The sequence below is a fragment of the Protopterus annectens genome, chromosome 6.part1 (assembly GCF_019279795.1).
Source record: "Protopterus annectens isolate FY-2018-M chromosome 6.part1, PAN1.0, whole genome shotgun sequence".
Lineage (NCBI taxonomy): Eukaryota > Metazoa > Chordata > Ceratodontiformes > Protopteridae > Protopterus > Protopterus annectens.
This window is the reverse complement of record NC_056738.1, coordinates 377,296,239-377,323,522: the sequence shown is the minus strand read 5'-3', so window position 1 is coordinate 377,323,522 and position 27,284 is coordinate 377,296,239. Positions and strand designations below refer to the sequence as shown.

Sequence of the window (27,284 nt, the reverse complement as noted above, 5' to 3'; positions counted from 1 at the left end):
AAGCCATGGCTTTGACACCAGGCATCTGTCTCAGCAAGGCCCTTTTGTAGGATGTCCACATCTTTTGGAGTTTTGATTATGGCTCCTAGTTTGCAGTCATCTGCAAACTTCATTAGCCAAAGACCTTCTGTGTTGGCCTGTACTTCAGAGAAGTAGATACCAAACAGGAGAGGACCCAGAACTGAACCCTGTGGTACTCCACTTGTCACTGGTCTGAAGATGGATCTGGAATCTGCTACTTTCACAGTGTGGGTTCTGTCAGTGGGCCAGTTGGCAACCCATCTTGTGACATAGGGATTTATACCTAGTTTAGTGAGTTTATCTATAATTCCAGAGTGGGGCATGGGGTCAAAAGCCTTGGCGAGATCTAGATAGGCTGTGTGAACCACCTTACCCTCATCTACGGCTTTGGTGACTGCTTGAAAGAATTCTATCAGGTTTAGGAGACATGATCTGCCTTTTACAAACATGAACTGAGTGGGGTCCTGAGTTTGGAGATTACCAATGTCATTGTTTATAAGTTCCATGATGATACGCTCCATAGCCTTGCAGACCAGGCTCATTAGGCTAATGGGGCGGTAGTTTCCAGGGTCTGTGGTGGCTCCCCCTTTGTGGAGTGGGATAACTGTCACTGTGCGCCATTCAGTGGGCACATAGCCTGAGGTGAGGCTATGATTGAACATGGTACTTAGGTGGGGTGCCAGTTCGTTCAGTAGTTCATGTAGAACACAGCTTGGGATGTTGTCAGGTCCCATGGATGCTGTGTTCTTGGCTTTGGATAGTGTGTTTTTTACCTGCACAGCCATGATTACAGGAACTTTGCATTCTTCTGGTATAGAGATGGGCCCTTTAGGGGATGACAGAGGGGTAAGGTTAGCACTGAACCTATCTGCCAGGATGTTGGCAATATCCGTTGGTTCTGTATATTTAGTGCCATTGTGCTGTAACTCAGAGCAGAACTGAGTGTTGCAATTCAGATTCTTGACATAGCTATAGAATGCTTTGTGGTTGTCTTTAGAGTCAGTGGCGATTTTGTTTTCATAACTAGTTTTGGAGGATTTTATGAGGGATCTCAGCTTCTTACTGAAGCTGACCAGGGAGTTTCTCCAATCATGGGATTGTACTCTTTTTTGCAACAGTTTCTTTCTTCTGTTGTAGAGTTTGTTTATGGCAGGGGACTACCAGATTGGCTTCCTTTTTTTGGAGGATAGCATCTTGGTTCTGTTAGGGATTGCATGATCCATGCACTCATGTAAGTGCTTATAAAGTGCATTTGTGTAGGATTCAGCAGTTATACCTCTATTGTCCGTCAGCATGGGTGTCGTGAAGTTTGCCACTTCTGTCTTAAGAAGCGTGAAGTTGGCTTTGGAGAAATTTTTTACTGTGGTTTCCCTAATGGGGGGGGGGAGGGATGTGGATGTCTAGGGTGATTAGCTTATGGTCGGATCTGACCAACGAGGAATTGACCTCTGGTGTGGAGCACCGGTTGCCCATGTTGGTAATAACCAGGTCTAGGATATTGCTGCCCCTGGTGGGGGTGTGGATAAGTTGATCCATGGCAATGGAATTTATGAATTCCAGAAAACTTTGAGCAGAAGAGTTGGTACATGAGTAGTTTTCCCAGGTAATGGTAGGGTAATTGAAATCACCCATTATTAGGGTGTTAGGTTATACCTTAATATTTTCCAGTGTATTAAGAAATGAGGAGTGGGAATCCTGGGGCATGGTGGGGGATCTGTAGCAAGCTACAATTTGGATTGCGGTCTTGCCTAGAGTTAGTTGCACTTGGATAATCTCAGATGCATTATGCTTAGCAACTAGCCTGGAGGTGTGGATATCCTTAATGAATATGGACACGCCTCTGCCTTTAGTGTTTCGGTCCGGGTTAGGTGGCCGAACGGTGTGGTATGAATTATAGCCTGGTAATGCAGGGGTACTCTCTGGAGCCTTGAACCAGGTCTCTGTCACTGCACAGATGTCGATGTTCTCCATTTTAAGGAGTGCCTCGAGAGAGTGTATTTTGAGGTTTAGACTTCTAGCATTGAGTAGCATTACCCTCAGATTCTTCGTGCCTGTACCTGTTAGGGTGGTGAATTTGTCATTTGAACCTTGCCTAAAAAAGGCACTATAGGGGTGGCTAGAGCCTTAGCCAGTATCCGGAATCCCAGGGGCGACAGGTGCAGGCCATCTCTGGCAAAGCATCGTGGCTTGTCGATCATGTCATCCCAGGCAGACAGATACTGGATCCCCTTAGAATGACACCAGAAGCTTAGCCAATTGTTGAAGTCAATCATTTTGTCCTTGTACTGTGGTATCATTCTGGGTGATGGCAGGATGCTACTCAGGGCTAGGGTCATACCTGCCTGGGCTACAAGATCGGACAGCTCATCCATGTCCCTTTTCATGTAGTCCAAGGAGCTACATCTCAGGTCATCCACACCAACATGGACAATGACAGAGTCATATTTGTACTTGTTGTGGAGTGACCTGAGTGCATGCATTATGTGGCGGATCCTGGCACCCGACAGGCAGCTGACAATAACTTTCTCCTTGTTTAGCCTTGTGAGTGGAACATCAGTGTGCCTGACTCTAGAGTCACCTATGACTAGAGTGTTGGGTGTGTTGTTATGCCTTATGGGCTGTGGTTGAGTGGCACACTGAGTTTGTGGGCTATGTGTCATTTGGGTTGTGTTGGGAGGTGGAGGTTGCTTGTGTTTCTGCTTTGGAGGTCCCTGTTGCTTGGGCAGGTTTTTACTGAGAGCCTCCGTGAATGTAGGTGTGTGTTTTGTGTTTCTATGTGTGTGTTTTGGTGGTGTAGGTTTTGAGGGACTATGTGCTGAGTGTAGTGTGGTGCAAGTGTTTACCTTCTCTTCTTGACTGTCTAGTCCAGTCTTGGATGAAGAGAGCTTTGCTTCCAGTTTAGCTAAATAAGTGCATCTCTCACAGGTTGTAGTGTTGGGTGGTAGGAGGAGAGGGTTGTCTGTGTACATGAGGCAATTACTGCATTGCCCCAAGATGCCCAGATTCATCAGGTAGACAGGAGAAAACACCGGGAGCTGACCCTTAGACATGCCTGGATAGGTGCTTATTTGTTAAGTACTAGAATCTGTTTTCCTCTAGACAGTGAGGAAAGTTGAGTGCTGTAGTAATTTGTAGCTAATTTAGTGCTTGCAATAAGTTCTGAACAAGTGCTGAAACAAAAAACTGGCTAGTTCTAAGAAACAAAATTAAGCTAGAAGGCTTCCCTCCAACACAGAAATGCTTGGGCCCTAGAAGCCTACAAATAGTCCTGGACACAGCAAATCTATATCCAGGCTAAAATACCCACAGGATAGGCAGGAAACAAGCTTAGAAAAAGTTTTTTTTTTTAGTGGAAAGCGAGAAAGGAGTAGCAGAAACTGATTGGCCTTCTCAAATGTTCTCCCTGTACTGGGTAGAATGAGGTAATGACACTAGACTGGGAGGAGGGTCCCAGATCAAATTTACACTAGTGACGGGCAACTGCAAAGCCACCAACTATAAAAACACTATACCAACACGGAGGGAGGGTGGGAAACAAACTTCAGAAATGTTTCTCACAGCTGAAAAGCAGTTGCATTAAAACATCCACTTTTATGCTCTGCAAAATTTTTCAAAAGTATTTTGTGACATAGTGGGATGATACAGCATATGCTCTATCTTTTTCAAATGCTGCGGTAGGCACAGAAGGGCACATTTATGGGAGATGCAAACTGAATACTCTGAAGGGGCAACTGAGTGCAATACCTGACTTGTATCACTCTGAAATGGCAGATACAAAGGTGCAAAACAGAATTTAGTGTAAGAAAATACTGTTAAATAAGATTGGGGTAAAACTAAACTATAAATAGCATGCTGCAGAAAGGGAGGAATTGGATAAAAGATATAGATGAGTATGGAACAATAAGCACAATAAGGTGAATGCTGCTGTTTTGTAAATTTATGCTAAGAACAAGTCAGTGAGTGTGACCCCAACTAACCCTGGCACCGTCACACTACTGTGCATGCAAGTTGGTAACTATCTTGCATTAACAAGATAATTAAAAATATATATTATTTTGTTTAGTTCTAACAAAATGCACTCTTAATTGTCAAGATAATAGATAATATAGATGGTACTCTTGTAGCTCTTTGGGCCAAGCTGCATTACTCTGAAATAAAGACCACCTCTATGTCAGAACTGACCCTGAAAGATGTAATATACCTGGCATATAAAGCATTTAGTTTTAAAACAGAAGTGGAAGCCTTCTTGTGATTTCCTCCTTTTATTTGTACCTGTTCTGTATAAATAAATTAAAATTCATATTTCCTGATGGCAAAATGGACAAAATTCAGTAGATTATCTGATCTCAGCTCACCGATGAGCAAAGCTGAATTCACACTGCACAGTGGATGTTTAGGAAGCTATACTCCACTAAGCTGACATATCCTTTTTTGTGCCTGTGGGTTTAAATGTCCATATGATATCCTCAGCCACCTTATAAGATACCTGGGAAATTTTAGTCACCTGTTTTATTTGAAATACTTCTACTTAATTGAGTTTATATGCTCATTAACATAAATACTGCCTTATTTTATCTGTCGCTGTCCTCACCCCCCCCCCTCCCCACTGCATTTGTTTTTGAGTTTTCTTTCTGTACCCTAGTTCTAGCTTGTCAGCTGAAAGTGGCACAGATTGTAAGGAACTAGCCTATAGTTCTTTTGGCTTAGGGGACTAAAGACCTGACTATGACCTATGCAACTTGAATTTGACTAGTATCACAAATACCTACTTTAGAAGATGAGGGAGATGAATGACAGGTCTGCCTGCTGATCACTCATTGGGGGGAAGGTATAGAGGTTGTATTGACATATAGGCAGGTTATTGCTGTGACCACAATGGAGATCAGAACCACAAACACTACCCATGCTAGGCCACCAGGCAAGGCTTACATAATGGTTCTACCTAAAACAAGCGAGCCAGTGATGTGTCTGAGGCTATGCCTAATAGTTTGTAGTTGTCTAGCTGTGAAGATGTCAGTACACAGTGAGGAAGGCCTCCCATAACATATCTTAACAGTCTAAACTCTGGGAATGGTAGCTGTGGCCCTCAGGTGTACTTTCCTACCATCATGCGTGCAAGCCAGATAGGGGGAACAGCTGGAAACCATGACATGGCAGTGTTAATTCAGGACAACTTGACATAAGAAGATAGTATCAGGAGAGTTCAGGATGTGAGGAAATCACACTACCATGGAGATGAACAAACAGAACTAGAGGAAGCATCCCCTTTATAAACCAATAAACCAAAAGACTCCTCATATAATCAAGCAGTTCAATCCTTATGTACTTGCCTACATATAGCAACTCCCTTTCTCTGTCATAATGTGATTTGCATAGCTATTATTACTCTCAAAATCCAGACTCTTATTTAGCAGCCATTCCCTACCTCCCAGTTTACTCTATTTCCAGTTTTATGAATACAGACTAGGTTATTAACTAAGATTTCATGTGTCTTTATATAGCTTGCTGTGTCTATCCACAAAAATGAATATGACAAGAATGCAAGCATTTCTGTATGAGAAACTAATTCCCTTCTGAGTTTAAAAATAACTACTAGAAATATTAAAGGAACCAAGACACTGACGTCTTCTACTGAAATAATGTTTGTCTTCTTTGAAAAATAGAGCTGTGCATACGCTAGAATTGTCTGGTAATCAGTGGCAGGCGGAATGTGCATGTGATGTAGAAAGCTATGACTGAGCAGTAAAACTAATTATAGATGTATTTTAAATAGATTTACTTGTGTTATATTTCTACAGTTGCTACAAATGCACTTTCTAAAAGCAGCAAGGGGCCTTTGCAATTTAGCTGTATTAAACATTTATAATAGCTAGACAGAAATATTATTTTGCTGTTATTATTAAGACTAAAGCTTATTTAATCAGAATTAGAATCAGTTTTCTGTTTTTGCTGTTTTCTAAAGCGTTATTACAAATCTGCTTTTTTCTAAGCAGTGATGTGCTCTGTCTGGGTGTGTTGATTATATGAATAGTCATTGAACATTGTTATATATGTAACATGCTTTGTACTATATTGTGCTCTTTTTTCTATAATAGATATAACACACTGTTCATATCTGTTGTTTTTTACTCAATTAATGAAACACTCATTTGGTTGGGAGTATATCGGAAAGCCTGCAATGACAGTAAATACTCCAGACAGATAATTTAAATTGGTTTAATTGAGTGCAAAAACACAGAATTGAGCTGTTTTGGAGTTGAGTTACATTAAGGCAATTCTTATAAGTCAGGTATAGATATGCTAATTCATAAACAGAGCTGGACACCTGTCATAAAAGAAACTCATCATTGATTAAAGGGAAAGGGTTGAGTGTATGAAAATGAAGGCTATGGCTGCTGCCTTCTACATTCTACAGGATGAAGATAACATAATATATCCTAAAGAAAATGGGAAAGAACTGCTACATGTGCCTCCCAGCTGTATGTCCCCTAAAGGTCCCCTCCTACAGTGCATGTGCTTCCCAGGTGTATGTCCCCTAAAGGTCCCCTCCTACAGTGCATGTGTCTCCCAGCTGTATGTCCCCTAAAGGTCCCGTGCTACAGAGCATGTGCTTCCCAGGTGTATGTCCCCTAAAGGTCCCCTCCTACAGTGCATGTGCTTCCCAGGTGTATGTCCCCTAAAGGTCCCCTCCTACAGTGCATGTGCCTCCCAGCTGTATGTCCCCTAAAGGTCCCCCGCTACAGCGCATGTGCTTCCCAGGTGTATGTCCCCTACAGGTCCCCTCCTACAGTGCATGTGCTTCCCAGCTGTATGTCCCCTAAAGGTCCCCTGCTACAGTGCTGCACAATTTGAGTCATGCTGGAAAATTTCCAGTAAGAACAGTGCACTAGCCCAGTAACATGAGCACATAAATGCATAACTTTTACATTTGGGACAAACTGTCTTCTTATCAGCCATAAAGATTGTGGCAGAAGGTTACAAGTGTTGCACATTCATAGTCTCAGAAATGAGGTATGCAGGCTGTTGTAAAGGTGGAGAAAAAACACTTTGTTTCCCCCATATTGTTAAAAAGGGTTTTGAATAGAATACATGAATATATATGTGCTAAGGATGTTATTTGTATATTTCATCAAGAGAAAAAAAAATCATCCCTTTCTTTCAAATACCCAACTATGGTCAAATGCTTTGCATAGTTACCATATGGGTAGAAGGATCATAGGTAGAAACAGTGGGATTGAGGTTCTGGGTTGTGAAAGACTGAGAAGCTGAACAGCAGTGAAGATCTCGGGGGGGGGGGGTCACTGCTCCCCTGTGTTGACAGGAGTTGGCTGAGGTATTATCATAAACTAACGAGGAGCATCCTCACATGCAACTCCCAAGTTGTTGAACCTAAGACCAGCTACTGGGTAGAAACCCTGGAGATGAGTCATCCCTCACTGGGATATTAGTATTATTATTTACAGGAAGGAGTAAGGGCCCTTTATAACCGTAGACAACATTTTCTGAAAAATGGTATACCACCCCGGTTAGCCATTCCAAAGACAATGTTCTTGCTTTCCTTGTAACGTTAGAAAGGTGCATTAAGCATGGCAGTCTAACAATGTCCAATACCTTCAGTATTTCAGTATGGATTTCATCTTCACCTGCCAGCTTGCCATTGTATAACAGTATAATTATCACAGTGAACTCATCTACAAAAACTGATCCAATCTCATGTTCCCATTTTGGCACTCAAAAGTGGATATGCTCTCATGGTTCATGACTTCATCATGTTCCTTCCACCTGGTGATAGTGTTGTAAGTTCAAGTTAGCATTTTTCTACTCGTGCTAGGTCATCCTGAAAGCCATTCTCCATAGCCTTGCATTTGTCTTCTTCTGCACATGATCTCACTTTTGTGACTGCCATTGTTTCTGCCTTACTGCTTTATTGATATTTTTTGGTTATATAAAGAGACCCAGCCATCAGCATTCCGCAAAATGTCTCTTTCTTTATATTGATGGCTCCAGCAACTGCTGGTGTCCATTAGTGGGTTCTATGTTTGTCACTTTGATATGCATTAACCATCTTTATAGCCCACTATTAATTGATGATGTTAATCAAAACAGTTTGGAACAAATAGCGTGCAGTCCAGCTAGGATATGCAATATCACTGATATTATATTTACAAACCTATAATCTTTCAGCATCCCTCTAGTTGCTATATCCTCTGTAAATAACCCATCCATAATAATATCATCCATAAAGAGCAAAATAAGAGTCTGTCATAAATGAGTCATTCTTTCTAAATTTTACCAATGGAGGCTGCGGTACAATAAGCAATATACTTAGTGAAACAGACATGGCTACTATCCTTTCTGTGTGATTCCAATAAGTCCAGTCAGAGTATTGTTAGTGAGTTTAATGTGAATTATAGGGATTTGTTCAGGTTTGTATTGAATCAGTGTAATAAGCTACCTGGTATGTTGCCTGATTGCTCGGAACCTGAATTTCAATTGTACTTACACAGGTTTATAGAATCACGAGAAATGCAAAACAATGAAGTCATAAGGCGATTTATACCTTGCCTGTACTCACCCTCATGCTGTATCCCCCTTCTCAAGAAGGGAAAAGCAGGTCAGTCTCAGAGTAAATGTATGGTTACCCATTAAAATATCCAGGTTTAATTTGAAGGATGCCATGGTTTGATAAGAAAAGTAATCGAGTTTCTACTTTATTTAAACTGAGTAGATTCCAGTTTTTTTCTAACTGCGGCTTTTGAACCTTGTTTTTAAGACTATAATTTCTGAAAGCTTAGCATTTGGGTTGCTTACATCTTTGCATATCCCACCCAACCATCTCACCAAATACATCACCAAGTGATGATAATTTAACAGCTCAATACCTTTCTTGACCTGAGTGTCTCAAAATGATCACCTCAGGTATAATGATATCACAATAAGGCCAGCCATGAACCCTTGGCACACGGTCAGTGATAAATATTGCATAAATAGACAGCTTTGAATAACTGGACAATTAACACAGTTTGGGAAGATGTGCAGAAACCATAGTATTTGGAGAAAAGTTCATACAAACAAGAACCTGCAAACTCTACAGAGATAGTAAGACGAGATCAAAATTGAATTTCAGGCACATGATTTTGAGAAAGAATGCTAGCGACAGCAATCTTTCAATTAACATGAATTAAGCATCATTGTAGAAGATGAACCTACCTTTGATGTGTAGGATTTACGTCAGTAAATCTTTCAGAATAGTTTTGGAGGATGGGAGGGAGGGAGGGTACTGACCTGATGAATACAGTACATGGACTATAGACAATGCCCAGCAGATTTGTTGACAGGTTTTTTTAGTCATTGGATCATAATGACTGACAGGGAACATAGTCGTGTAGAATGTTATTTAGTACTGGACAACAGATGAATACTGGATAATTTTATAGGAGGCAAGAAGCTGTGGATATGTTAGTTGATGGGGTAGTTCTAACTAATTTAGGCTTTTAAGAGTTATACAGTGATGGGGGTCTGAAAGGGGTGTTTACGTCAGATTTAGCAACTTTGTTATAGCATTGTTCAAGTCAGAGTTTTGTGATTCCTGAAGGTTAAGAAGGATGGGAACACCATAAAGAAGTGTGGGGAGAAGATAAGTAGTGGCAAGCTGGTGAGAAACATTTTGGCTCTGTAAAGCATCCTTAGTTTTTGATGAGTTTTGTATGCAATTTAATAGCACTGTTTATATATATATATATATATATATATATGTATATATATATATATATATATATATATATATATATATATATATATATATATATCTATGATTATACACAGTTCCAATGCACTTTACAACTCTTATATTCCATTCCCATACTTAATTTTGCTATGACTCCCACCAAATTATCCTTCTCTATACTTTTCTATAACACACATTTTATAGCGTTTTTTTTGTCTTCATCCTTTTTGACTGTTCAAGACCACACACTTTCAGAAACCATTCAACTTCTAATATTCAGTGTATTACATGTTTCTAATTCAAACCACTTAGTAAGGCTGAGGACCTATTATTACACACCTGCTACTTTTACAGTCCCCTGCCCATATTACTGTAACTTTTTAATTTGTTTCCTTCTCTGTTATATAGTGTAAAGCCCTTTGCTTTTTAAATGTGAATTCATAATCTAAACATTCATATGGAGCTCTAAACAGTGTTTAAGGAATAATCATAGGCCACGTAATCATTTCATTAACACTAAATTTTAAAATAATTCTCAGAAACAAATCTTGGGCAAAATGGCATACCACAAAAAACCTATCAGACCACCAATACTTCAAAGAGCTTAGGAATAGTACAAAAAAAGCCATACTGACAGACAAAAAGAACTACTGCCTTCAATGACAACAAACCTCCAAAAATGAACCTAAAAAATTCTGGGCCAGTATAAATAATCTCTTATCCCCAAGCCAGTCTATCACACCCAACCCTCAGGACTCTAACCCAGACAATCCCACACAAATTGCCAATGACTTCAGTTCTTTCTTCACTAATACCATCCAAACACTTGCTAGTCACCTATCTCCTGACACCTCTAAACTACTCTTACCTACCACAAATACTCCTCCTACTTTTCACTTACAACCTATATCTACATCCTTTGTCTCATCTCTGCTCCAAAAACTTAAACCTACCACCCCCTCTGCAGACAAACTTCCTGCTGAATTCTTGCAAATTGGAGGCAAAGCCATTGCTTACCCTATTTCTGTTCTAATAAATAGATCTATTAATGAAGGAATCTTCCCTTCTATCTGGAAGATATCTCACATTATCCCACTACACAAAGGGGGGAAATGTAATGACCTTTCAAACTATCGCCCAATAGCACTACTATCACCTCTAGCCAAAATTATGGAGAAATGTATCCACAAACAACTTCTTAACCACCTTCTCCAAAACAGTCTACTTGCTAACAGCCAGCATGGATTCAGACCTTCCCACAGTACTACCACTGCCTTACTCTCCTTTACCAACACCATCAACCACAACCGCAACAACAATTACCTATCATCTTCAGTCTTCATTGACTTATCTAAAGCCTTCGACATGGTTAATCATAAACTCCTCCTACACATACTAAAATCTCTCTCACTTGACACCTTCCTTAACTTGGTTCACATCTTATCTTGACAACCGTCAGCAGGCAGTACTCTGGAAGAATTCACTATCTAATCTCCTACCTATCTCTTTAGGCGTACCTCAAGGGTCTATCCTAGGCCCCCTCTTATTTTCAATCTTTATTAATGACCTCCAATCAGCTATCCCTAACACCACTTGCATACAATATGCAGATGATTCTACTATAATCTGCACTGCCACCTCTCAAAATTAACTTCAGTCTCTTACCCAAAAAGCCTTTTCTTCTGTTGAAAAATGGTTCTCTGATCGTTGCCTTCTCCTCAACCCCAAGAAAACCAAACTGTTACTGTTCCCACCTACCCGTAAATGTACACCACTTAATTTCTCTCTCACATCTACTGATAGCACTCTCATTTCTCCTGACTCAACAACAAAATTACTAGGAATAACTGTTGACAACAATCTAAGCTTTGACTCACACATCAACAACACTATAAAAGTAGTTAACAAAAAAATTGGTTCCCTCTACAGAATCAAACCCTTCCTTACACATGAAACAAGAACCATCTTAGCTAGATCTCACCTCATCTCTACTCTTCTATATGCCTCCCCCATCTATACTAATCTCTCCAAAAGCAACCTGAAGAAACTTGCTACATCCTACTATAATATTGCTAGATTCGCTACAGGATCCCAGTTTCAAACTCACCACTGCCTGAACCTAAGACAACTAGGTTGGCTTGAATTTACCAACACATTAATACTTCAACAGCTCTTAATAGCTCACAAAATTCTACACCAACCAACTAAAATACCAATACTCTCTAACCTTGTTACACCTTACAAGAACATGAAACAGCTACGCTCCTCAAACAAACTACTGATTTATACTCCCAAACCTAATAACTCAGCAGGGGACTGCCTCTGATATCACATCTTTGTCTACACTCTCACTTTTTAAAAGACGACTAACTATGCGTCTCAATAGTCAATGGCTTTGCCCCTGTACCAACCCAGATTAACTTTCCCTCTTACTCTGTCTCTTTTTCTTACCCTACACCCTCATAACTTTCCTTTTCTTAATATCTATGTAGTGAAATGTTATCTCATATACACAGTACTACCACGGTAAAAAAAAAAAAATATATATATATATTTTTTTTATTATTATTTCTTTGTACAAAGACATTAGGACTTTTTTCTCCTTGTTTGCTACTATCATAGTTGTACATTGCATATATTGTCTAACTTTGTTTTTTAAATTCTAATCTTGTATGGTCTATTCTGTATAAACAATGTAATATTCCATTGGAGCTTTTCTCCCGGGCCTCTACTGAAAATGGACATATATCCAGTTAGACTAGCCCGGTCAACAAATGTAAAATAAATAAATAAATAAAATAAAATTATTAAAAGACACCATTTTCATTGCTACTTTTCATTTTCTTATATCTAAAATGGAAATAATTGGACAAAATTGTCTTTGCCTGTCAGAATGTTTTAACCTAGAACTTATTTCCTCTCACAAATGACAGGTTGGATTGAATTCCCCAGTGATATCATAGACTGTTCCACTATTTTGCATGAAAACTGTCAAGTGTTATTAGTGGTTAATACGAATAATGTAGTATGCCCAACTGAATTAAGTGTAGCCTCTTTGCCTTCATATGCTTGTATCTTTTGTTTAAATTCCCCACCAAGTAAAAGTTAGCATTGCTATGCAGTTTGCCAAGCTAGAATTATTCTCGGGGACCCATCAAATAATGTTTCCAAGAAAAGCATGAAGATCAGAGAATTTCATCCATTTAATACATCTATCACCTGATACTGAAACAGGATATTTACTGATTTGCATTTACCCAGTCTCATACATTATAGCAGTGTTTGGGGTCCCTATCAGTTCAGTGAAAAATCTGTTCAACAAATGGCATTTTCAGTGCACTTACATCAAAGATGCCATTCATTGAACTGTTCATACTGAGATTGTGGTACAGTGAGGATTGGGAAATTTGCCCTTTCCCCGCTTTTGTGCAATCTCAGAGTTTGTATATATAATTAGTGAGGGACACAGCCCCCCACATGAGGGGAATTTGATGAATGGCATTTCCGATTAAATGCCGTTCATTGAAGTGATGGTTCAATGTAGTGATACAGGCCTCAGTGTTTGATATATAACTTCAATAATTTAATATGGGTCTTCAGTGCAAATGCTGATATGCCATCTCTTGAAATAAGAAGTGCAAAACTGCATTCACACAAACCATTTCAAGCAGTTGTTTCAATGGGTATTGGTGCAAAATCCCTGGCAAAGTTAATTTGGTATCTTCACACCCTGCACTCCATTGCATAATATTGTCAGATCCAAATTTGCAGCACTCTGGGGAAAAGACAGTTTTCCCTAGTATAGAAGAGCCTTGTTTTTTATGAGTTAGTATTTCACATTCATGCACTTGTCTCTCAAAGAGATGTTCTCTCACAGTTCTTTATTTGGTCCACCCATTAAAAAAACTTTTTTTAAGGTTTGATGTTGCGAAAAAAAAGCTGCATTTTGGTTTGAGTTTAGCATCTGGTTCACAGGTTCAGTTGTCAAGCTTGCAACCTAATATCCATCAAGAAACTTGACTGCTGTGACCTCATATTGATATTTTCTCCTTTCTATGTAAATTACAGAATTATTTTGAAGAAAGTTAATGAGTGACTTCTGAGTAGAAGGAGAAGCGTATTACATAGTGTTGGAAGGCATCATGTAATGCTTTAGCAGCAGTTATTTTCTATGAGTGATACTTGTTTAAGATGATGCTTTCTGATCTGGTGTTAACCAGCCAAGACCGGAATAGCTGGTCAAGAGGAGAAGGTCAACATTTGCACCACACCACATGGAACACATAGCCCTCCAGAACACAGACCAGCACTGCCTTCACATAAAAACACAAACCACACATCCACCTTCACAGAGGCTCTCAATAAAAATCTACCTAAACAGCAGAGACCTCCAAGGCAGAAACGCACTCGACCACCACAACACAACACTAATCATGAGACACATAACTCTCCTAAACAGTGTGCCACACAACCAAAGCCCCTAAGGCAAAACAGCATGCCCAGCACACTAGTTATAGGTGACTCGATAATGAAGCACACTGATGTCCCACTCACTAAGTTGAATAAGGAGAAAGTAACATTCAGCTGCCTGTCAGGTGCCAGTACCCGTCATATAATGCATGCACTCAGGTCCCTCAACAACAGGTACAAATATGTTTCTGTCATTGTACATATGGGTATGAAGGACCTGAGACGTACCTCCATGGATTACATGAAAAGAGATATGGAGGAGCTCTCGGATTATGTAGCCCAGGCGGGTACGACCCTAGCCCTGAGCAGCATCCTACCATCACCCAGAGTGATAACACAGTACAAGCAGAAAATGATTGATTTCAACAATTGGCTAAGTTTCTGGTGTCATTCTAAGGGGATCCAGTATCTGTCTGCCTGGGACGACATGATTGAAATACCTTAATGGTTTGCCAGAGATGGCCTGCATCTGTCACCTCTGGGCTTCTGGATACTGGCCGAGGCTCTTGCCACCCCTATTGTGCCTTTTTAGGCAGTGTTCCAAAGACCAAATTACCACCGTAACAGCTACAAACAAATGCATTCTGAGGGTCATGCTGCTCAATGCTAGAAGTCTAAATATCAAAATGCACTCCCTTGAAGCACTCCTTAAAATGGAGAACATCAACATTTATGCTGTAACAGAGACCTGGTTCAAGGCAGCAGAAAGCACCCCTCCACTACCAGACTATAACTCATTCCACACCTTTTGGCCCCAGAACTTGGACCGAAGCTCCAAAGGTGGTGCTGTTTCCATATTCATAAAGGATGCACACACCTCCAGACTGGTAGCCCAACATAACGCATCAGAGATACTTCAGGTGCAGCTAACATTGGGTAAGACAGCAATTCAGGTCGTAGCCTGTTATAGGTCCCCAACCATGTCCCAAGACACTCTCTCCACATTCCTAAGCACCCTGGAAAATATTAGGGTCCAACGTAACACACTCGTACTGGACAACTTCAACTACCCCTCCATTAACTGAGAAAACTACTCATGTAGCAATAAACTTGCCCAATGTTTCCTGGAATTCATTAATTCCAATGCCCTGGAGGTAGCAACATCCTTGACCTGGTCATTATTAACACGGGTGACCGTTGCTCTACATCAGTAGTCAACTACTCCCTGGTTAGATCTAACCACAAACTAATCACCTTGGAAATCCATCCACCCCCTGCAAAGGTAACCAACATGAAAAACTTGTCCAAAGCTAACTTTGGGATCTTAAGAATAGAGGTGGCTAACTTCATGGCACCCATGCAAATGGAGAATAGTTAGATGACCGTCAAATCATACACCAATGCACTGTACGAACAGGTACACAAATGCATGGCTCTCACCATACCCAACAGAACCAAGATGCTGTCCTCAAAAAAAAGGAAACTAATCTGGTGGTCCCCTGCATAAACAAACTCTACAACAGAAGGAGGAAACTGATGCGGAATAAAGTGAAGTCCCAAGACTGGAAAAACTCCCTTATCAGCCTCAACAAAAAGTTGAAATCCCTCATCAAATCCTCTAAAGCTAGCTATGAAAACAGAATTGTAGCAGATAGCAAAGACAACCACAAGGCCTTCTATAGTTATGTAAAGAACCTCCACGCTAATACCCAGATTTGCTCCGAGCTACTGCACAATGGTAACTCCTATATCGAGCCAACAGATATTGCCAATATACTGGCTGACAGATTCAGTGCCAACTTTACCCCCCCAAAGGACCAATCACAATACCAGTAGATTGCCAGGCACCCAGTATTACTGCTGCACAGGTTAAAACAGCACTGTCCAAGGCCAACAATACAGCTTCTATGGGACCTGTCAATATCCCTGGCTGTGTTCTACATGAAGTACAGAGTGAACTGGCACCTCACCTGTGTGCCCCGTTCAATCACAGCCTCATCTCAGGCTTTGTCCCTACCGAATGATGCATGGCTATAGTCATCCCTCTCCACAAAGGAGAAGTGACTACGGACCCTGGGAATTACTGCCCCATTAGCCTGACAAGTCTGATATGCAAAGCTATGGAATGCATCATCATGGACCTAATAAACAAGGATATAGGGAATCTCCAGATCCCACACAGTTTGGTTTTGTGAAGGGTAGATCATGCCTGCTCAACTTGGTCGACTTCTTTGAGTCAGTCACCAGAGCTGTGGATAAAGGCAAGGTGGATCATACAGCCTACCTTGATCTAGACAAGGCCTTTGATACCACTCCCCACTTAGGAATCATAGAAAAACTCACTAAGCTAGGCATCAACCCCTATATCAGTAGGTGGGTTGCAAGCTGACTCACAGATAGAAAACACAGTGTGAAAGTAACTGACTCCAAGTCAGACTGCTGACCAGTCATGAGTGGAGTCCCACAGAGATGGGTCCTGGGTCCTCATCTGTTTGGTATCTACTTCTCAGAAGTCCAGTCCAACACAAAGGGATTCTGGCTGACAAAGTTCGCAGATGATTGCAAGCTGGGAGCCATTATTAACTCCTCAAGTGATGTTGACATCCTACAGAAAGGCCTCATGGAGACCGACGACTGGTGTCAGAACCATGGCCTTAAGCTCAATGCCAAGAAAATGTGTTATCATACCCTTTGGAAAAAACCCAGTTACCATGAACTACCACATCGATGCTAGTCCACTGAACACAGAAGGCATTATAAGAGATCTGGGAACACAGGTTGACAGCAACCTCTCTTTTGACTGCCACACTGCCACTGTGGTTAGAAAGTCCTTCTATGTGGCACATCTCATTACTAAGGGTTTTGCATCCAGGAAGAAAGAGGTCATTGTCTCCCTCTACTTTCCCTCATTAGGCCAATCATCGAGTACAATGTCCCATTTGGCATGTACCTCACTAGACACCTGCAACAACTGGAGAGGCCGCAAAAGTACTCACAAAGAGGATCCTAGGCCTTAAACACTTGTCCTATATGGACAGACTCAAAAAACTCCAACTATTCTCTGTGTCATATCACCTACTTAGAGGTGATCTCTGCTTGACTTACAAAGCCATGTTTGACCCAGCTCTGTTAGAAATGCTACATCTAAAAAAATCCCAATCCCTTTGCACCACACACTCCAGTGACCTCAACCTCATTACCACAATCAACAGAATGTGCTGGAGGGACAGGTTCATAATCCAGAGACTGCCTACGCTATGGAATAGACTTCCCATATATGTCAAACAGAGCACTTCACTGGCCCTCTTCAAGAGAAATCTTCATGAGTGGATGGGAAATAGAAAATTCACTCCAGTGATCACTCCAGTCGCTCTACTCAACCAAGGCACTGGGAACTAAGATCAGGTGGCATGATGCCAGGGTAATCCTATGGGCTAGCCTTGTAAAGGCTCCAGGGCCATTAGCCTAGTACACACCTATGAACCTATGAACTTCCCTGGCAGTATGATTCAGGTATAGACCAAGCAAAGGTCACCTCTTAGTAACCTATATGAAACAGAATATAGCAGTGATTTGTTTTTGTTTTTATCTTGTATTTATCCCTCTATGCCTACCAGACATTAACATTTTCATGCCTGTTTTAGGTCCATTTGTTCCACCTTCCTTGCGGCAATAGTTGACTGTAAGGGACTGTTACCTTGGCAGCCATCAGCTGTTTTCCTATGTGGAATAATTCTCTCAGTGCTATAAATAGGGTGGGACAAAGTGGGCAGCTGCCATAGTCACAAGTTGTCAAGGAATATGATCACCAATGCTGAACAGCTGCAAATCAGGTGTGAGAAAAATGCTAGCATTTATTTCAGCAGCCATCACTAATATCATGGCTGCTGAAATTAATCTTTTTGTAGATTAACTGTAGCACTGTGCATATGTACAGTTCAGAATTTAATAACACATTTTGTATGCTTTTCAACTTTGGATTAAGAGGGCAGTAATTAACCTAGCTAGGGCTCTGAACTCTCTACTACACTTGTCTACTGACATGCATGCTTGCTAATGTTAGAATCCTGTAATGCCCCCCCCCCTTGTATCAGCAGGATATACGTACTCTTATACATGCCCTCCCTTGTAGGCAGAGTCCACTCACTGCACTAATGCTTACAAAGTCGTCAACTGGATCCACCATTGCAGCAGACCAGGCACCCCCCCCCCCTTGAAATGGGCAAGCTGATCTAAGCTGCCCACTCCCACTACCCCTGTCCAACTTCTCCAGCTCCCAGACTGAAAATCAAGATTGGATCATGTGGAGTTCAGTGAGGGCTCTGTCCCTCTATGTCACACAGCTGAACGATGACACTTCTTAAAGACAACTCGACTGTTCTAATTTTTCAAACCTATGATTTTTGTACTCTGCCTTTTCAAGATCATTCGGGTAGCTTTAAACATTTAAAAATCAGTGCTATATTCAGTAATGCATAGGCACTGAAGAATAAAGTAGAACACTGCCACTTAGAATTCGATGAACTACAGAATTTGCTTTTCTGACTTTTGGAGATACACAAAGGTTAAAGATTAAATTGCTGTTAGTCATTGCCCTAGATCTTTAATGGTGGTGTCATTTTGTATGATGACAGTTTATAATATGATAATTTATTATTCATTTTGATCACATTACATTTGCTGCGGTGGTGGTGCTGCGGTAGCGTTGTCGCCTCACAGTTAGACGTTGCCCGTTCGATTCTCAGTTAAAGCGTCTTCTGTGTAGCGACATGTGTGAATGGGCGTTCCTTCATTGAAGGTTGTGCGTTAGGCCTGGCAAGCCAGTACGTAAAAATCTACTGCCAATCATTAGCGGACCGGAGTTCCGCTGTGGCGACCCCTAACCGGGAAAAGCCGAAAGACACAAACAAACAGTTTCTGACCTTAAAGATGAGATTGTTAATACTGAACCAAATATGTACTTTTTGCAGACAATCTTGAATACTTTTGGTTAACTCGGATCTAATTTTATATTATATTAAATAGAGAGAGACCCAAGTATCTGAATCAGCCAAAAGTCCTATTTCCATGCCCTAAGAAGAGCCATTCTGAATTTTCTCCTCAATAGGATTTCCCAACTTCCTTTCATTTATTCCCCACCCAGCCTACAAAGGAAACACTTCCTTGTATTCCCTGTATTTTAAAAGTGCTCCTTTTTTCTTAGCACACTGCATGAATGAAGCTTGTACTTTTTTTTATAACAATCATTTTTTATCATACATACTCTTTGTCTTTCTGCCTCTCTTCTTTCAAGGGTATAGATATTAAACTGTTTTATCCCTACTGTTCACATGAGCTCCATTGTAGCCCATGAGCAATGTCAGGTTTACTTTTCCCTAAAATGTTTCTTGACATGTATACACTAAAACTAATGTAAAGTTTGTCTAAAATGCATGAGCATCAGGTAAATGGCAGAAGAAACATATGTGTGGCTAGTTAAAAAAATTGAATAAATAAATTGACTTAGAAGCAGTATCACATGTTTACTGAACATTTATCACATAGGAGACAGTTTCTTCTAAATGCAAGAATATTTTACTTTTCATGGTGAAATGGCAACAGGATCAGACATTTTTTAGAAAATCACACTATACTTCTTGTCTCTATATAAATAAACAAATTTGTATTACAATCTCATGTCACAGTCTTTCTAGTAATATGTATTGAGCAAGTCAAGTGCAGTTTCAATAAAAGTGTTCCTATATTAATGTATTAATTTGTGAGTTAATCTCACATCTGTGGAAATAGCATGCAGCCAGCACTCCCCCTCAACTTGCAGCCAAGCAAATTATTTGTTTGGCACCTGCAGGTATAGCTCAACCATTTCCAGTGTTATAGATGTCCATCCACCTCAGAATGTCTGCAGGCAGGGTACAGCCCAATGGAGGGTTGGCCTTGCCTGAATCATACCTAATCTCTATTTAGCTGCTCTGCGGGCTCTAAATTTTTATAGCAATGACAGTCAATTTCTGTAAATAATTCTCTATAGCCAGCTGTGTTTATCTCTCTATCTATATAGAGAAATATAGACAGACATGCCTATCTATATCTGTCTCTTTATCTACCTGTATCTGCCTATCTGTATCTATATATAAAGAGAGAGAGAGAGAGAGAGAGTTTACCTACTAGTAGACATAACAGCAGAAGCCAAAGCGGTTCCAATTGCAGAAAAGGTAAAAGAGAGCAGATTATGGCAGTTCAGGTAGATGTGCAGAAAAGCAGAAAACAATCCGCTGAAGAAGATTTGGGACAGACAGGAAGAAGGCAAGAGGAAACAAAGGCATCCAGCAAAGAAGGGATGGTTTATGTGAGAAAAGACCTGTGACAGTCAGCCATGAGTACAGCAGAAGGCAGGACAGTAGCACTGAATAGAGAGAAATGGCAACAGCTGACATGGCACTGCAACCCTATGTAGAAAAATGAGAAAAAGGGGGTTGATGATGATGATGATGATGACCTTTGTATTATTGACACACTTTGGTTGATAATATAGATGGTCGACATTTGTGTGAGAAAAGGCAATCCCAGCGGTTGGAGAATATGCCCATTCCCTGGGGATTGTGTGATTTCAGAATTTGAATAAATATTTAGCAGGATATGTAGGGGATTGGAATGGGAGGCAACACACACAAAAAGCACTGTTTTATAATAGGCATGCTCCGTGGAGTAGCATCTGTGCATGCTCAGAAGCTTTTCCACATTTGCTTGTCGACATTTAAATCATTTGACAATTGTTGCTATATGTATTCATATATATATATATATATATATATATATATATATATATATATATATATATATATATATTTCCGCTTTTATTTTTACTTGTTTTACAATCAATTTTTTTAAATATTTTTATTGAAGTTTTATACACAAGAACACACTCACTAACAAAATAATGTAAGTAACAACTTGTTATAATCGAATGTTGAGTGACACCATCGCATAACGTTCTTTTGAATATTTCTTTATACCTCTCAACCTCTGAGCATAAAAAACATCACATTGACCTTTATAAATTATAGCAGAGGGACCAAAGGTCCAACATAAGTCTTCCTATGTATACTAGGACCCATAGAGTTAGTGCTAAGCAATCTCTGCATAAACTTATTTCAATTACTTAAAAATCAGTATACCCATCAATAGGTCTATCATTATAAAAAAAATTAGTAAATCCAGGAGGAATAAGGCTACTGTGATCAAACATAGTGGATGTCAAAAATGATAGCATTGTGCCTAAATCATAGCAGTTAAGAAGTAGGTACTTCATAAGAGAATCTGTATACATCTTAGCCTCATAGTACAGTACCTCCAATAAGTAGCTAGCTATTTATGATGGATCACAGACTGTATGTGCCCTTATTTTAAATTAACCAAAAGCATGGATCTGCTTCATTCTTACTTTCACATAACTATGTAGCAAATAGATATACCTGTTAGACACAGTTCACCTCTTTTAGAATGACTGGAAGTCAGTTTGGAATAAATTAAATTTAGTACTAAATTTAAAAGTATAATATAACTCGCAGAAACTATTTCTAGTTGTAGAAGAGCTACTGAGTACTTGACACATTTGGCCAGGTATTCATTTTAAGTGCTGTTGCACTCTGGGATGTGAACAAAGAATTTACCTTTTGCACCTGTAAGTAGCGTTTTGAGGCACGCAGTACACTTACCTGCACTGACTGTGACAGCACTCACAAACTGTTCTCTCCAGCTACTACTTCCAACAACCAGGGCCAGATTTGTCTTCTTAATCAGCTTGTCCACTGTGCTCTATGAAACATAAACATTAGAAATGCACAGCAGATTAATTCAGACATAAAGAAAAAAATTAATATTTATAATGCAATTTCTATGCATACAGTATCTCAAAGGCAGTCAAGAGTGGAAGTCAAGGGACTAAATGATTAGTAATAGAAAATTCAATCAGTACTAATATAGCAGAGTTACGAAGGTTATGTCCTGAGTGAATACCCATATGAGATAACAAAAGCATAAGGTCTTTGTTGATATTCAAGTAATTTTTTTTCTTTTTTTATTAATGACTGTTTCTGTGGCCATTATTTAAATTCCGGAACATGTTCAACAGACATGCAATTGTATATTCGCTGACATTTTGCTAACAGTGTGTTTCAAATACCCCTCTAACAAAGTGCTGCTTTATTTGGATTGATTTTATTTGTATCTTGATAAAGGCAGTTCTGAATGTTAGCATTTCCATGTAATGAAACCAAAGTACATATTATTTCTGTTACTTTAAGAATATGATAATAGTGCAGGAAAACTGAGCTCAGTTCTGGTATATTCTGCAACAAATACCTTTAGATGTGTGCATGACATATGTAGAACAGTCAGTCTGCATTATTCTATTTTAACTTTTTTGTTTTGATTCCACATGCACTGTAGCATTATCTCAGAGTGCAAGAAGGCACATGCACACATAAAATACCAGGAGAAACATGTTATTTATTTATCCTTTTTTGACCAGGCTTAGTAGCCTCTTTTCAGGGGAGATCTGAGGTAATAGTTCTACTAGGGAAAATGTGGCCAGGGTATTGGGAAACTTCCCTTACTCTTTTTGATAGGTGCCATGGGATCTTTTACACCTTCTTGAGCTACCATCAACTGAAGCAGGGGGACCTTGGTTTAAGGTCTTATCTGAAGGATGACACAGTCAGGAGTGCAGCACCCCCTCGTATGCTGTACAGCAGTATCAACAATCCATGTGCCTGGTGTGGGAAATGAACCAACAGCCTTCTGCACCAAAGGTGATTGGGCTACATGTGTCCCTTTACCTCTATGCCCTATACTTAGCCTGCCTTTCCAATGTCCTCTAGTATACATTCATTCATTTTGTCTTCATCATCCATTCTGGAAGCCCATTTCATTTGTTCACCTCCCTACCTTTAAAATAATGTTTCCCTATGTCCACACTGATATTTATTTTCTATCTTTTAGAGACTGCTTTCCATCTTCTAAACACTAGCCTTCATTTTAAAATCTGTTCTTTCGCAGTTCTTTTCAGAAGTGTGTTCTGCACCTAAATCATATACCCTTTTATTTAATTCCTCATGGGGTTTAGAATCTTCACTTATCAAGTTTTCTTCATACATCATCCATCCCTTGCCCTTTAATATTGCTGTAGCCTTCCTCTGTACCTTTTCAAACAATTTTCCTTGCATTTCCCTAAATGCAGAAGCTCAGCTGTAGTACTAACAGTGATCTGGAGAACAACAGAATTTCATCCTCATCTCTTATATCTGTGACATTGCAGCCACCATTCTGGTTGATTTGATTTCTGCCTTTTCATTCTATTCTGGACCTGTGTTTCCTTTCTGCTGTGATTTTTACCAGTAAATGTTTGCCTGTTCAGCTGTTTTCGGCTGTACCCCCCCCTCCAATGCTGTACCTGGATTACTGCTGTTAGGGTACAAGATATTGCATTTCTCACCACTGACTTCCATCTACTACCACACCATATCATACCCTTATTTGTAAATCTGTGTTAGAACTGGCTTTCATTGCTTACAGCTGAGCACAGCCCTAACCAGTGGGCCATAGATGCCTGAGTTAAGGCACAGTTAGCCTGCTGTGATTCCATTACAGTGTGGATAGGACAGATGGGAAGAGAAAGAATAAAAAGGTTACAAGGAAGCACAGGAGGCACAGTAAGTAAAGGCTAGAAAAAGATCAAAAAAGATTGTGAGGACAGCAAAAGAGAAAGAAGGAAAGCAAGGACAGATGTTACCAGGTTGAAATGAGTGAACAAAGCTGGGAGGGAGAAAAAGTTCAGCTACTGAATGAATAAGTTTTTATGTTTTTGCAGTTTTCACAAAGGAAAGCAATAGAGTTGCCGCTTTTCGTTGTGGTTAAAACCAGAGTAAAGTCACACCCCTCATGTCACCAGTAATCCCACCCATCCCGCCCCCTCTCCTGGCCCACATTCCGCCCATTTTGTGGCATCAAAATGACATCACCCGGCGCGGAACGCCCTCGATTTCCGTTCCTGCTGCCTGCTTTTGGCTGATTTACTATGCTTTTCTGTAAAAAAGCATAGTAAATCAGCCGATTTACAAACTCTGATAGCCTGTTTCCTTTTTGAAACAGAATACCGGAGTTTGTACAGTGTTTTCCGGACTACCGGAGAATCAGTTCGATTTCCGGATAGTCCGGAAAAAAACAGAGGGGTGGCAACCCTAGAAAGCAAGGTGAAGGTGCTATGCTTGGGGGTGGGGGTTGCAAGCAGGGCAGAATGGATAAAAATAATAATAGAGAGGAAGGAGGTGGTGAGGAAATGGGTTGGCCATAGGGAGGAAAAAGCACAAGGACCAAATGGGTACCTCCAAGAGTCCTCAGAAATGTAGCCAGTATGTTTACAGAGACTTCTCTCTATGCCTCCAATGTACAAAAGCTCATAAATCGCTTGCTTGTGTTACACTGAAATAAGTATTTTCTCAAGACAGCCTTGAACTGTTTTGAGGAGTTTCTCCCTTTCCTTCGCTTAAATTATGTTGCATGAGTGTATCATATAACTGATTTGTTTGCAGTTAAAAGCATTCTTTAGAGTCTCCTTGCTCTTTTATCTGTTTAAAACTTTCATTTAATGTCTCACTGCTGTTTTTCTGCTGTGATAAACATTTCTGTAGTGTTTTCTGCCTAAAATAGTGTAGCTAGTAGCTGTAGCATAGTGTCCCACCCTCCTCCCATTGGTGTCTTGCTCTTATATTTGGTAGCTTTGCAGTTGCCTGCCCCTAGTGTAAATTTGATCTGAGACACTCCTCCCAGTCCAGTGTCACTAGCTCATTCTACCTAATACAGAGAGAACATTTAGGAAGGCTAACCCCCTTAGTTTATTAACCTTGAATTATCTCCTTTGTCTCTTTCCACTTTACTAAAAAAAAAAAAAAAAAAAAAAACTTTTCAGCTGCTTTTACAGTATTTTTGTTTCCTCTTCCTACTTTATCACTCCATCTTGGTTTTTCTGCTACTTGTTCTCTAAAGTGTTCAATTGCATTGTCTGTGCTGCATTTATTACTACTTGTTTTTAGCCTGTTTAAATTTCAAGTGTTATTGTAAGCCTCTTGGTTTTGGTTTAAGCACTTGGACTTTAGGCCTACCCCTTAGCTCTCCCTGGTCTCTCTCCATCAGATTCTGACAAATATGGATAGACAATTTCCTACGGTTTCTCCTGCCAGCCTGGTTGATATGGGCATCCTGAAACATTGTAGCAACTGCCTCATGTACATGGACAACCATTTACTACTACCACCTAGAGACACAATTTCTGAGAGATGCAATTACATAAAGAAGCTACAGTCTATGCTCACTCCCTCACAATCACAAGCCAGTATATCTGGCACTGAGAAGGTTGTCAACACAATCACTATACCTCAAACACCACCCACAACTACACAACACGCACCCACATATGCAAAGGTTCTCAACACAAACAAACCCAAACAAAGAAGACCTCAGAGGCAAAAACACATGAGAACTCCACAACCCTCCACAGCACATACCATGCATAGTCCACACACTAGTGTCTCGCAACCACTAAGGCCTAATCATAAACCCAACACATTAGTCATAGGAGACTCCATTGTAAGACACACATGTGCCTCTTACCAGGTGGATAAGGAGAAAGTCTTGGTTAGTTGTTTGTCAAATGCCATAATCTGCCATATCACACATGCACTCAAGTCTCTCAACAACAGGTACTGTCATGACTCTGTCATAGTCCATGTTGGCATGAATGACTTGAGATGTACCTCTCTGGACTATATGAAGAGAGGCATGATTGAGCTCACTGATTATGTGTCCCAGGCAGGTATGTCCCTAGCCTTAAGCAGCATTCTACTGTCACCCAGAATGATGCCTCAATACAAACAGAAAATGACTGACTTTAACAATTGGCTTAGTTTCTGATGTCATTCCAGGGGACCCAGTGCCTAACAGCCTGGGAAGATATGATCGACAGACAATGATGCTTTGCTAGAAATGGACTGCATCTGTCTCTCTTGGGCTTCAGGCTTATGGCAAAGGCCCTTCTCTCCCCCATAGTGCCTTTTTTAGGAAAAGTCACAATGTCGATACTACCAACATAAAAATCTCAATAAAATGCAAATTAAAGGTCATGCTGTTAAACGTTGAGTTTAAACATGAAACTTTACTCAAGCGTTCTTAACCCTGGAAGATGCTGACATGTGTGCAGTCTCAGAAATCTGGTTCAAAGCACCGGAGAGCACCCCAGCCTTACCTGGTTACTCATCCTATCATACATTCAGACCATAAAATGTGGGCAGCAAAGCCAAAGGAGATGGAGTTTCAATATATATTAAAGACCCACACACTTCCAGGCTGGTCAAACAGTATGGTGCACAGGAGACACTCCAGGTGCAGTTAACCATTGACAAGACCCTATTCAAATTATAGCTAGCTACAGGCCCCCAAATTGGACTCAAGATGCCCATTCCACCTATCTGGACCTCTTCAAATCTATCAGGATTCAACCCTTTACCCTGATCCTGGGTGACTTTAATTACCCAACCATAGATTGGAAAAACTACTCATGCCAGCACACAAATGCCCAGAGATTCCTTGATTTTATTAATTCAAATGCCTTGGAACAGCTAGTTGATACCCCCACATGAGATGCTAATATCTTGAACTTGGTATTAACCAACATGAGTAACCACTGCAGCACCCCTATGGTATCATCCTTCCTGGTAAGATCCAACCATAAAGTGGTCACTTTCGAAGTCACCATCTCCCCTGACCCCCCTCCAGCTAGGGTTAAACAAAAATACTTCTCTAAAGCTGATTACAACCTCCTGAGGGATGGTATAAACAGCTTCACAACCCCCTCCCCCACTGTAAGAACTGGCACCAATGTCCAAATCTACACCAAAGTACTATACGAGCATTTATATAGATACATGGAATCAGGAATATATGACAGGACAAAATTATCCTCTGCAAGGAAGAGTAAACCTGTCTGGTGGACATTTGCAATAAATAAACTATATAACAAAAGGAAAAAATTGCTGTCCAGGACCAAGAAAGAGCAGGTTCCTAGTTGGAAGCA

At 40.3% G+C, this 27,284-nt stretch overlaps 1 protein-coding gene across 2 annotated transcripts in view; it reads right to left on the bottom strand.

Annotated features, from left to right (window-relative positions):
* The window catches only part of LOC122805570 (sodium/calcium exchanger 1-like), a 1,812,535-nt gene that overhangs the window by 134,211 nt on the left and 1,651,040 nt on the right, over positions 1 to 27,284 (bottom strand). For both annotated transcript variants that reach the window (XM_044075789.1, XM_044075788.1), the window contains one exon: positions 21,874 to 21,973. In XM_044075789.1, coding sequence (XP_043931724.1) covers positions 21,874 to 21,973 — 100 coding nt within the window. The remainder of the gene's footprint in view (positions 1 to 21,873; positions 21,974 to 27,284) is intronic.